This window comes from Myotis brandtii, unplaced genomic scaffold (genome assembly GCF_000412655.1).
Source record: "Myotis brandtii unplaced genomic scaffold, ASM41265v1 scaffold674, whole genome shotgun sequence".
Taxonomy (NCBI): domain Eukaryota; kingdom Metazoa; phylum Chordata; class Mammalia; order Chiroptera; family Vespertilionidae; genus Myotis; species Myotis brandtii.
In genome coordinates this window covers 78,170-88,399 of record NW_005370630.1, presented here as the reverse complement: position 1 = coordinate 88,399, position 10,230 = coordinate 78,170, and the positions used below count along the sequence as shown (strand labels likewise).

The 10,230-nt window shown below is 58.9% G+C and overlaps 3 protein-coding genes across 7 annotated transcripts in view; 1 reads left to right on the top strand and 2 right to left on the bottom strand.

Annotated features, from left to right (window-relative positions):
* BTBD19 (BTB (POZ) domain containing 19) overlaps nucleotides 1-2,559 on the bottom strand; it is a 3,792-nt gene extending 1,233 nt beyond the window's left edge. For both annotated transcript variants that reach the window (XM_005881247.2, XM_014529227.1), the window contains exons 1-6: nucleotides 2,459-2,559; nucleotides 1,081-1,294; nucleotides 929-982; nucleotides 391-450; nucleotides 219-287; nucleotides 14-145 (exon numbers count right to left, since the gene is read on the bottom strand). In XM_005881247.2, the coding sequence (XP_005881309.1) occupies nucleotides 14-145; nucleotides 219-287; nucleotides 391-450; nucleotides 929-982; nucleotides 1,081-1,294; nucleotides 2,459-2,541 (612 nt within the window). In that variant the 5' untranslated portion in view covers nucleotides 2,542-2,559. The remainder of the gene's footprint in view (nucleotides 1-13; nucleotides 146-218; nucleotides 288-390; nucleotides 451-928; nucleotides 983-1,080; nucleotides 1,295-2,458) is intronic.
* A 1,065-nt stretch (nucleotides 2,560-3,624) lies between these two features.
* Nucleotides 3,625-5,521, top strand: TCTEX1D4 (Tctex1 domain containing 4). 4 transcript variants are annotated; one of them, XM_014529229.1, is made up of 3 exons: nucleotides 3,858-4,087; nucleotides 4,668-4,739; nucleotides 4,838-5,521. In XM_014529229.1, the coding sequence occupies exon 3, from the start codon at nucleotides 4,849-4,851 to the stop codon at nucleotides 5,506-5,508; it is 660 nt and encodes a 219-aa protein (XP_014384715.1). In that variant the 5' UTR covers nucleotides 3,858-4,087; nucleotides 4,668-4,739; nucleotides 4,838-4,848; the 3' UTR covers nucleotides 5,509-5,521. The 4 variants fall into 4 exon arrangements, with proteins under 4 accessions (XP_014384714.1, XP_014384715.1, XP_014384717.1 ...); XM_014529231.1 differs by having other exon boundaries at nucleotides 3,858-4,155; nucleotides 4,842-5,521; XM_005881246.2 differs by having other exon boundaries at nucleotides 3,858-4,155.
* PLK3 (polo-like kinase 3) lies at nucleotides 5,522-10,183 on the bottom strand. Its single transcript, XM_005881280.2, has 14 exons — nucleotides 10,052-10,183; nucleotides 9,837-9,953; nucleotides 9,569-9,698; nucleotides 9,395-9,482; nucleotides 8,499-8,594; nucleotides 8,215-8,413; nucleotides 8,005-8,131; nucleotides 7,721-7,812; nucleotides 7,147-7,240; nucleotides 6,927-7,010; nucleotides 6,674-6,836; nucleotides 6,426-6,555; nucleotides 6,154-6,267; nucleotides 5,522-6,049 (listed from the first exon to the last, which is right to left on the bottom strand). The coding sequence occupies exons 1-14, from the start codon at nucleotides 10,181-10,183 to the stop codon at nucleotides 5,858-5,860; spliced, it is 1,758 nt and encodes a 585-aa protein (XP_005881342.1). The 3' UTR covers nucleotides 5,522-5,857.
* Nucleotides 10,184-10,230: the final 47 nt, after the last annotated feature.

Genomic DNA, 10,230 nt, shown 5'->3' with positions numbered 1-10,230 from the left:
TCGCCCCGCTCACCGCTCCCACGCGCGCCCAGCTCCGGGCCGCCAGGACCAGATCAGCCTCATCCACGCAGAGCTTGTCACTGCGCAGCAGGAGCAGCAGCGCGGGCGCTGACAGCTCCAGGAAGCCACGGGTCCGAAGTGCTTCCTGTGGGTCCAGGAGTGGGTCAGGGAGGAGCAGAATGAGGTGTGTGGGGTTGTATGAAAATGGGGAGCTGTACCTGGCTGTGGGCCTCTGCGAAGGCTATGCAACGCTCCTGCAAAGGTCCCAGGCCAAAGGTTACAGCCACCTGGGAGCAGAATGAGGGAGATCAAGTTAGAGATGAGGGGCCGTGTCCTAGTAGCCCAGCCCTCCACACGGGGGACTACCTGCTTGGGTCCAGCAACACCCACCTGCAGGGCCTCACAAACCAGCTCCACGTCCAGCACCTTCACCACAAACCCCAGGCATAGCTGGGAACGGAAATGAGTGTAGGTTGTGCTGAGGTATCCTTGCTCCCAGACCCCCACCCATCCCAGAAGCAGTGAGCAGGCTTGGAACCGTCAGCCGTCAGACTCCTAGCAGGCCCAGGCCCAGGCCCATGGACTCCCAGGCCAGGGGAGACAGGGAGTCACCAGGGCCTAAGCCTTGGCAAGCCCAGCCCTCCACAAAGGAGAGTTTTCATGTCTATTTCTATTTGAAGAACAAGGATGAAGGCTCTCATCTGGTATATACGGCACCAGCCATAAACACCCCGTGTGCCCCCCAGCACACACCAGGCATGCAGGCATCCTTTTGCACACAGGCACACATAATGCCTATTAACACAGTAAGATACTTCTCCCGGTGTTGGTACATGTTCCTCTCCGGGACAGAATGAGTGTGAGGAAGGGTATGAAATGAACCCATCAGAGGCAACGGAAAGGAGAGGGGCCTGCCCCATAAACCCACCTCTCTCAGTTCCTCCAGCCCATACTCCACCGCGGCTGTCAGCACCTCCAGCACCTGCAAAGTGGTGGTTGGAGTGGAAGAGTTTTCCCTGCTCCTCGCCCCCCTCCCTCCCCCCACCCCCCACCCCCCAGACCTCTGCCCAGTGGGCTCACAGAATGGCGGTGCAGCTTGACACTGTTGGTGTACAAGAACTCCAGCACTGCCAGGAAGGCCTCCGCTGGTATGGTGCTCAGCACCACCGGGCTAGGCACCCCAGGGCCTGGCTCTGGGCCCAGAAGTCGCTGGAAAAAGTTGCATCTACAGGCCAGCAAGCACCGGTGGGCAAACACCTCCTGCCGTTCTTGACCGACCACAAAGCGAACATCACTGTGGAAGAGAGGGGCAGAGAGCCAGGGGAGAAGAGGCCGGAGTCTAGGATGCAACTCTAGGCTTTGCCTTTGCCCATTCTGGGTCTTCGCTTCCTTATCTGTCCTATAAGAGACAGGGCTTAGTTCTTCCAGCCGAAGGTTTGAAATACAAAGGCCTGTGTTCTAGTCCCAGCTCCACCCTATGGTACCTCAGGCAAGTGACTTTCTACCTTTGAATCTCAGTTTGCTCCCCCATGAAATGGGATGGTAATCCCAAACTCTCCGGTCTGGGAGGAGGTGGCTATGCTTGATCACGGAAGAAGCTCCAGGGCTGATGGATTACACATACCCTCTCCTCCCCAGCCCGAGTCTTGGGGGAAGGGAAACGCTGCTTGCTCTTCCTCCACAGACTGCAAACTCAGCTTTTTTCAGCCTCCTCCAGACAAGAGGGGGTGGGAGGATAGGGGTACAGAGACAGCAGTAATGCACCATCAAGAGGCCAGACCACATTTTCCATCTTCATGATCACTTCCGGCCCCAGCCTCTGGGCCTCTGACAATGTAGTGGGTAGGAGGCAGGGGATGAAACCTGACTTCCTGGAGCCTCCTGGTCCCAGTTCCAAGGCCTGTGACCTCCAAAGCAGTAGGGTTATGGGATTCAGCCACCTTTGTGGAGGAGCCCAGCTCTCAGCCAGTGGGCACAGCAAGCTATATGCTAATTCTCCCGACCAGCCCTGCCCCCCCCTTCTCTATTCCTGGTTTCAGACCACTTGTGTCCTAGGCAGACACTGAGCCCCAGACAGCACCCTTGAACCACTTCCTGTCTGAGACATTGGCTCAATCTCTTGAACTTTTTGTTCCTCTAGTAAATGCCCAGTTCCTAGGACAGGGTCATCTGCTCCTCTGCCTCCCCAGGGAGGGACTCAAGTTACTTCCCATCTCTCCGGACCCAGGGGGCAGGGGGCTCTTCTTTGCTAGGAGCCCAAGATCCAAAAAAGGAAGGCCTTTGCCTCAGGCCACACAGTCACCCACTGCCCTCCACCTCTGGTCTGGGGATATTATGGCCCCTGAGTTCAAGAGGGTCAAGTCCTAACTCCTCGCCTCTCCTGCACTCAGGGCTTCCTGAGTCATGGGGCCCAGCAGAGCCGGCTATGGAAACCCACAGAGAGGACCCACCCCCTCACCTGTACAGGCGGTTGTTGATGAGGCTTCGGAGGGCTTTGGAAAAGGGCTCAGCTTGCCCATGCACCAGTCCAGGGGTCTCCATGGGTGGGCGGGGGCGGGGGCGTGAGTGAAATAGCCTAGCAGGCCTGTTGCAGGTCAGTATGTGGGAGGCAGTAGGTGGGAAGGAGCAAGAGGCCTGGCCAGGCCTTACAGTTGGTAAGGAGACTAGAAAGGCCAGAGAGGGAGGGGCGGGAGTTGGGGAGGCCCGCTTGCTGAGAAGCTGTTTAGGGATGGGGCAGGAGAGGCCCAGGTGTCTGAAGAAGGCATCAGAGGCTGGTAGAGGAGGCCAGAGGCTCGGCTTGGGGACTCAGGGAGGGGACCAAAAGAGGCCGAGTTGGAGCAGACTAAATGGGGGAGGAGAAGCTAACTGCAAATGAGGCCCCAGCTGGGAGCCTGCCCAGGCCGACTAGGGTGGGAAGCCTGTGGGTTTCCAAGGAAACTGGAGCCTGGCCTGAGGAGGCCCCGCCCATCTCCCACAGGCCCAGGAAAAACTTCAGACTTCCGAGGGGCCCTAAGCAGAATCGGAGGGTATTAGCACCCTGGCCCCGCCGGTCCTGGCTTCGGAGTTCTAACTCCCTGCCCTCCTACCCCTCACCCACACGCACAGAGTGAGGATCAGGTTAGCCAGGTCTGGGAAACCCCCCTCAACAAGGGAGGGAACCCGGAAGGGAGTGCTTGCCCAGCAACGCATGGCAACTTCATAACACAGGCCAGGAAGGGAAAGCCCAGGTTCTCAGGGCCCAGACACGGCTCATTTGGGAGAGGGCAGTCCTGTCTCTCCCAGAGGGGTCAGGTGAGGAGGTGTCAGCTGACAAAGGAGTCGTGGCCTCTGGCATCCCTGAAATGCAACCCAAGAGGCGTGGCAAGCTGGGGACCAGCCCGAGTACTTGGTCAGCAGGGGTCGGAGGAAGGCTGGATGCCTAGTTGAGTGAGCCCCCCTCCCCTGTGCTGAGGCAGCCCTGAGTTGAGGAAGTCAGCCAAGCCCCACCCTAGCTCTGCTCAGGGAGCGGAAATATTTGTCCTTGTTTAGACTGAAGGAGAGACGATAGAGTCATGATGTGCTCCTTCCTGTGGGCCCAGATCCTGATTCCCGAGCAGCCACCCCCGCAGCAGCCTCAAGGTCTCCCCATATCCCAGGCCTCTGAGACTCACAAGTGAAGAGTGAGGAGCCATTCTTCACAAGAAGAGAAATGGACAGTGGCTTAAGAGCCCGGGGGTAGGGGCACCTTTCTGACCAGCACCCCTTTCTACATCTGCTCCCAGTTGTCCTTGTCAGGGTAGAATGTTCCTGGGCTCTGAGCCCCAGTTGTCCCCTCTCCCCTGGTGACTCAGGCACCCTGCGCTCAGCACGTGTCACAGGAGCAACACTCCCAGGTTAAGTCAGAGCCCGGAGGGAGGGAGGGAACCAGGAAGGGAGGAGTGCTTGCCCAGCAACCCATGGCAACTCCACAACACAGGCAAGGGGCCCTTCTTCTCCCACCTGCCGTCAGGCCACCCAGGCTGTGAGAGCTGGAGGCCAAAGGCTGCAGATGACAGGGTGCCTGCAGGGATTCCAGAAGACAGCTGCCATCCAAGAACTGATCCTGGAGGTAGGGCCAGAGGCCAAAAGCAGTGGGTGAAGGAGCTTCCTGTATCACCCGCCCCCAGCCTCAGCCAGGTGTGGGGAGAAATATGTGCCCACCGTTCTAGAAGCAGGTGGGGGTGGAAGATGACTGGATTTAACACCCACAAGGCTAGGACCTGTGGGTTGGAGTTGGGTCTGTTCGTCCCTCCTTCTGGTTAGGGGTTGAAGGCACCACTGTCTAGGCCAGCCGTGGGCAAACTACGGCCCGCGGGCCAGATCCGGCCCGTTTGAAATGAATAAAACTAAAAAAAAAAAAGACCGTACCCTTTTATGTAATGATGTTTACTTTGAATTTATATTAGTTCACACAAACACTCCATCCATGCTTTTGTTCCGGCCCTTCGGTCCAGTTTAAGAACCCATTGTGGCCCTCAAGTCAAAAAGTTTGCCCACCCCTGGTCTAGGCTGAGGCAAAAAACAGATACCTCTACCCCTTCTCCTGCTGGCTGACCCCACAGTGTCCAGGCAAAGGAGCTCAAGGGACAGGGTCGAGTCCAAGATGACAATCTAAACAGCATCTCTTTCCTTGTTTATGTCCCTAACAGCCCTTAATCCTCTAAGCACCTAGGAATCCACTCAGCCCTGGACTATTTGATTTACCTGTCTCAAAAACACAGGTAAGAAGAGGTTAGGGGATAAAAACTCTTATTACCAAGTAAGAAAATGAGTGGTATTCAAAGGTGAAGGCCACCCAATCCAAGTGTGGGTCTCTCAGCCAGCAGGTCCATGGCTGGTAGGCCTGTGCCCCCAGGACGCCAGGAGGAGGAGACTGCCAAAGACCCCGGGTTGAAACTATCGCTGGCCCGGCCTCCAGGCCACCTGCCCAGCATTGATGAGGCCCGACCAGCAGGTCCAGGCCCAGCCTCCCGCCGCAGCTCAGTGCTGGGCCTGACTTCATCCTTTTCCCGCCGCAACTCGCTGGCTGGACCAGGCATGGGTCCTGGGGGCCGGCGACCATCCTTGGGCCCAGAGCCGCCTTTAGGCTCAAGGATCAGCTTCTCTGGGTTGCTCCTGGCACCTCCTCGGCGGATGGCACCCTCATATCGCACTGAGCCAGCGCCTGGGGAGCGCTGGGAGGCCATGCGAACACAACATGCCCTGGAGGAAGTGCTGGCCACAGGACTACAAGACACAGTCTACTCTGGCACCAAGGCAGGGCCCCTGGCGCGGGAGCTGTGCGAACTGGTGCACACGCGCCTGCGAGAGCTCAGCCCGCCCCGCTACAAGCTGGTGTGCAGCGTGGTGCTGGGGCAGCACACGGGCCAGGGTGTGCACGTGGTCAGCCGTGCGCTCTGGGACGGGGCGCATGACGGCCTGGCCTCCGCCACCTTCACCAACGCCTCGCTCTTTGCAGTGGCCACGGTCCATGGGCTCTACCACGAGTGAGGAGGCATCCAAGTTCTGCAAAATGGTTTATTATCCCAGGAGGAGGCCCTCCCTAGGGCGGCACATCCCAATAAATAAATGTCTGTCAATAAATAAAAGTGGTCCATAAATAGCGCCCCCTAGCTGGGGGCTAAGGCTCAGGCTTTTCTTGGAGAAGGGGTAGGAGGCAGCTATGACAGGCAGCCTGCAACCCCAGTGAAGTTGGTCCCTGATTCCCTGGGGGATTAGGCCCAGAGCCCCCAGTGAGGCACCAAAGGGACAGGGAGGGCCACAGAGGCCAGGGCCAGAGCCTTACAGGCACCGGCCTCAGGCCTGAGGGCTGGGTGGTAGCCCGCTCTGCGGGCTGGGCCTAGGCCGAGCAGCGGTCCCGGAGCAGCCGCAGCGTATAGCGGAGCCGCTGCCGCAGATCCGGGGAGCAGCCCAGCTGCCGAAGGTGGGAAGCAAGGTAAGTACAAGCGCTGCGGTTGCGGGCCACGAACGTCACAAGGAGGGGCTCCCAGCCACTGAGGATCAGCTTGGTGTGGTCTCCGTAGAAGTTCACCTGTGCACAGGGGGGTGGCATGGATCGGGGCCCAGGCCCCAAGTCGTTTCCTCCCCACCACCCTAGGCCTCCCGACCTGCCCCCAATCCCAGAGAAGCTCTTACCTGGACCGTGCCATCACTGAACAGCATGAGCAGGGCCTGATCGGTCTTGACCCACTGCAGTAGGAGTGGGGGGACAGGCACCTCCACTTCTTCCACACTAGGCAGATCTCCACCCTGGGAGCAGAGGCAGGTCACTCGTCTGACATGAGTCAGGGCCCTCCCACTGTTGTCTCCCTTAGAGGGTCAGCCTTCAGCTTTGAGCCCCTCCACAAAGGGGAATAGGAAGGGACCAGGATGTTAGTCCTCCATGTGCCCCACCCCAGTCCACACACCTTCATGAGGTGCTGTTCCATGTAGGAGGTGAAATACCGCAAGACACCCAACTGAGGCTGCAGGCCCCGAGGCACAGCACCCACAGAGAAGGAGAAGTGCTTTGTGCTGGTGGGGTTGTAGTGCACAGTCCTGGAGGGGAGGAGACGGAGGTCAGAGGGAGCCCAGGCCCCGAGCCCAGGCGCACACACCAAGGTGCAGCCCTGCTGGGTACAATGGCCGATACAAGACACCCCGTCACAGCACTTACTTTCTGTTGGCCGACAGCGCCATGTGTGTGCCATTGTTGAAGAGCACGGCCACTCGGCGGCTGGACAGCTGATACCCAAAGCCAAACTTGTTTGAGTAGTCAACCCACTTGCTGACCCACACCAGAGGCTCTGGCTGTGCCAGGGGAGCCGGGTTCTGATCCGCTGTCGTGGGAGAGGAAGGAGTAGGACCTGTTCCTGGCCTCCCAGCCAAAGAACTTCCCCCACCATCACATGTCCCAGACCCCACCGTACCTGGGGGCATGAAGGCCAGGCAGTTTCTCAGAGCACAGAGTGCTGACTCCACCACTGTGGCCACAGTCAGACCTTCTTCAAACCCTAAAGGGAACGGGGTACTCAGAATTAGGCATTAGTCCCCTAGGACCCAGGCCATGTCCTCCTGCTCACTCCTCCCCTCTGGTCCCTGGTTTCAGCCCAGTAACCGCTAGCACCTCTCATACTCCTGGCTGCTCACCATCTCCGCTACTCGCCAGTGTCCCACGGGGTGAGCTGTCTTCGGGCGCTGTCTCTACCAGGCTGAGGGGGGCTGGACCAGAAGCTGCTGGAGCCTGGAGGATTGGGTAGGGGAAAGGAGTGGTGAGATAGGCCCTGAAATCCAAATCTTTTTTTTTTAATATATTTTATTGATTTTTTTACAGAGAGGAAGGGAGAGGGATAGAGAGCTAGAAACATCAGTGAGAGAGAAACATTGATCAGCTGCACCCCTGCTACTGGGGATGTGCCCACAACCAAGGCACATGCCCTTGACTGGAATTGAACCCGGGACCCTTCAGCCCGCAGGCCGACGCTCTATCCACTGAGCCAAATCGGCCAGGGCAAAATCCAAATCTTTGAGAGTCCATGGCTCAGGCCTGCCCTGGCACCAAGGTCACCCCAGGTCAGCCCAGGTCAGCCCCGCCTGGCTAATGAGACACAGCCAATTAGGCCACCACGAGGCTAGATGCTTCACCAGCCTCTTTTATCCCGAGCTTCCCGCAGCTGCTAGGGTGGGGTGAGTCAGGGAACCCTTGCCCGTGTGAGCACCTCACCTCAGGCTTGGCATCCTGATGGGCAATGGATGTCCGAGTGAGGCCGCTCACCAAACAGGAAACCTCGTCCCGCTCCTCGGGATGGTTCTTACCTGGATGGGGGCAGATAGAGCCCTCAGTATCCTGCTTCCCACAGGGATGATACAGCCTATGTAACACACGCTCTCCCCAGGGGCTCCCAGGTACTCACACCACCACCATGTATGTGTATGTGTATGTAACAGCCCCCCCGCCCCCCGCCCCGCCACTCTGTACCCTCAAAACCAATGGCATCCCAGACTCACTCTTGTTCTTCTTCCTGCCAAAGAGGCTCTTGGTAACTTTGACAAACAGAATCCTAGCTGGGTTAAGGGGTACCAGGTCTGGGACTGTCACGCAGCTGTTGATAGGGAGCCGGTCGGGGGTGTAGCCCTGAGGAGTGGAGCCATATGTGAGCAGAAAAGAGAGGGTCCTGCACCTGCCCCCCTTCAATCCCCTGGGGATGTGCCACAGACCTTGGTAAAGAAGTCATGGCGCAGGATCTGGTCAATTGAGGGGCGGTCCTGGGGCGAGGCTCGAAGGATGGCAGCCAGGAGCTGCCGGGCAGGCAGTGAGAGGCTGGCGGGCAGCGTGTAGTGAACCTGTTTGATGCAGCGGTACGTCTCCTTCAGGTCGACTGTCTCAAAGGGGGGGCTCCCACATAGCAGTGTGTACCTGTGGGCGGATAAGGGGTCAGGAGTCCAGTGGGAGGTATGCCGCACCCGTGCACCCATCTGTGTGCAGATGACCCGGGACTCACATGACACAGCCCAGGGACCACACATCTGCCTCTGGGCCGTGACCCTGTCTCTGCAGCACTTCCGGAGCCACGTAGTTAGGGGTGCCACAGATGGTCCTGGAAAGGGGAGGAGAGGGGAGGGTTTAGGCCCAGCCTAGCGAGCCCTCGCCCCATCCCCGCCCCCACTGTGAGTCCAGACAAAGCAGCTGCCTGTCACCAAAGGCCAGAGAACTCCTGCTTGTCCTGGGACAATGGATGCTGGGGATGGCAGCTGAGTCCCCGCCCACCTGCCTGGCCCAGCTGCTCAGCTGCTCTGTAGGACGGGGGGAGGGAGGGCCTGGCCCCCAACCCAGCCCCCTTCTCCAGGGTCAACAGAGGGCCCATCACTGATCCCTTCCTCCTTCCCCCACTCCCATCTGTCAGACACCCATACGGGCTGTCACCTCCTACAGTCTGTGCCACATACACACACCAACACCAGCTGTCACATCCCCCATGAACACTCATCTGCCATACATGCTGTCTGTGTCCCTCACACCCAGTCATGGCCACAGCAGCGTCTTCTTACATACAGGGTGTCATCTCCTGCCATTCCCACACTCTCTGTCTGTCTCACACACACAATACTGTGTCACCTGCCCCCATCCACACAAGATCAGTCATACAGCTCCAAGAATCCTTATATCCCCATCTGTCTCAGGGACTCAGGCACCCATAGGACCCTCAGCCTCTCCACCAGTCCCAGCAACCCAGGCTGCCACCTCCACCTTCACACACAAACAGCCCATCATCTTCCCCATCTGCCACACACACACACACACACACACCAGGCAATCATCCTGCTTCCCACAGAGGTGCTGCCTGTCAGGCAGTCATCTGTGTCACACACGGACTGTGCCACCCCCTGAAACACTCACTTCTTCCTATGCTCTGGGGGCTCCAACCGGGTTGCCAGCCCAAAATCCCCCATCTTCAGTTCCATGTTCTCAGTAATAAAAAAATTTCCTGTAAGGGGGCAGAGAGGTGTGTCACACTCCTTTCTGAGCCTCCCCACCCCCACCCCGACCTGCCCCCTGGCCCAGGAGTCTCACCCAGCTTGAGGTCTCGGTGCAAGATGCCTCGCTGGTGCAAGTACTTGAGTCCCGAAAGGATCTGCCGCAGGTAGTAGCGCACTTCTGGCTCCAACAGGGTGTGCCGGGCCTTCCAGATGTGGGCCAGGGACTACAGAGAACCACCGCCTCAGTCCCTGGACCGCCCTCCCTGGCCCTCCCTCAACCCTGTTCCGTGAGGAAGAGACAGGATCTCCAGCTTTGGATCTTAAGGCTCCTTGACCCCTCACCCCGAATCACCATCCCTCACCTTTCGGCTGCAGAGCTCCAAGAAAATGTATATGTTGTCAGCATCCTCGAAGTGATGCGAGAAACGCACGATGTGGCGGTGCTGCAGGCCGCGGTGCAGTGCAATCTCATTTAGGATCTGCAATGGGGGTGCAGGCAGGATCGTCATCCTCCAGGGGCTCCCACGCCACCGTCCCCACCCCGCGCCTCATCCGCCAGGCCGGGGCCCCAGCCCACCTTCTCGCGCTGATGCGGCTTGGTAATGCGGCTCTGCGAGATGACTTTGACCGCGTAGGCGCTGCCGGTCTCTGTGTCCGTGACCTCGTAGCAGCGGGCGAAGCCCCCCTGTAAGGAGGGGGCATCAGGCATGTGCTCCTCGGGAGGCCGGATCGGGCCCGCAGAGGTCCCCAGCGTCC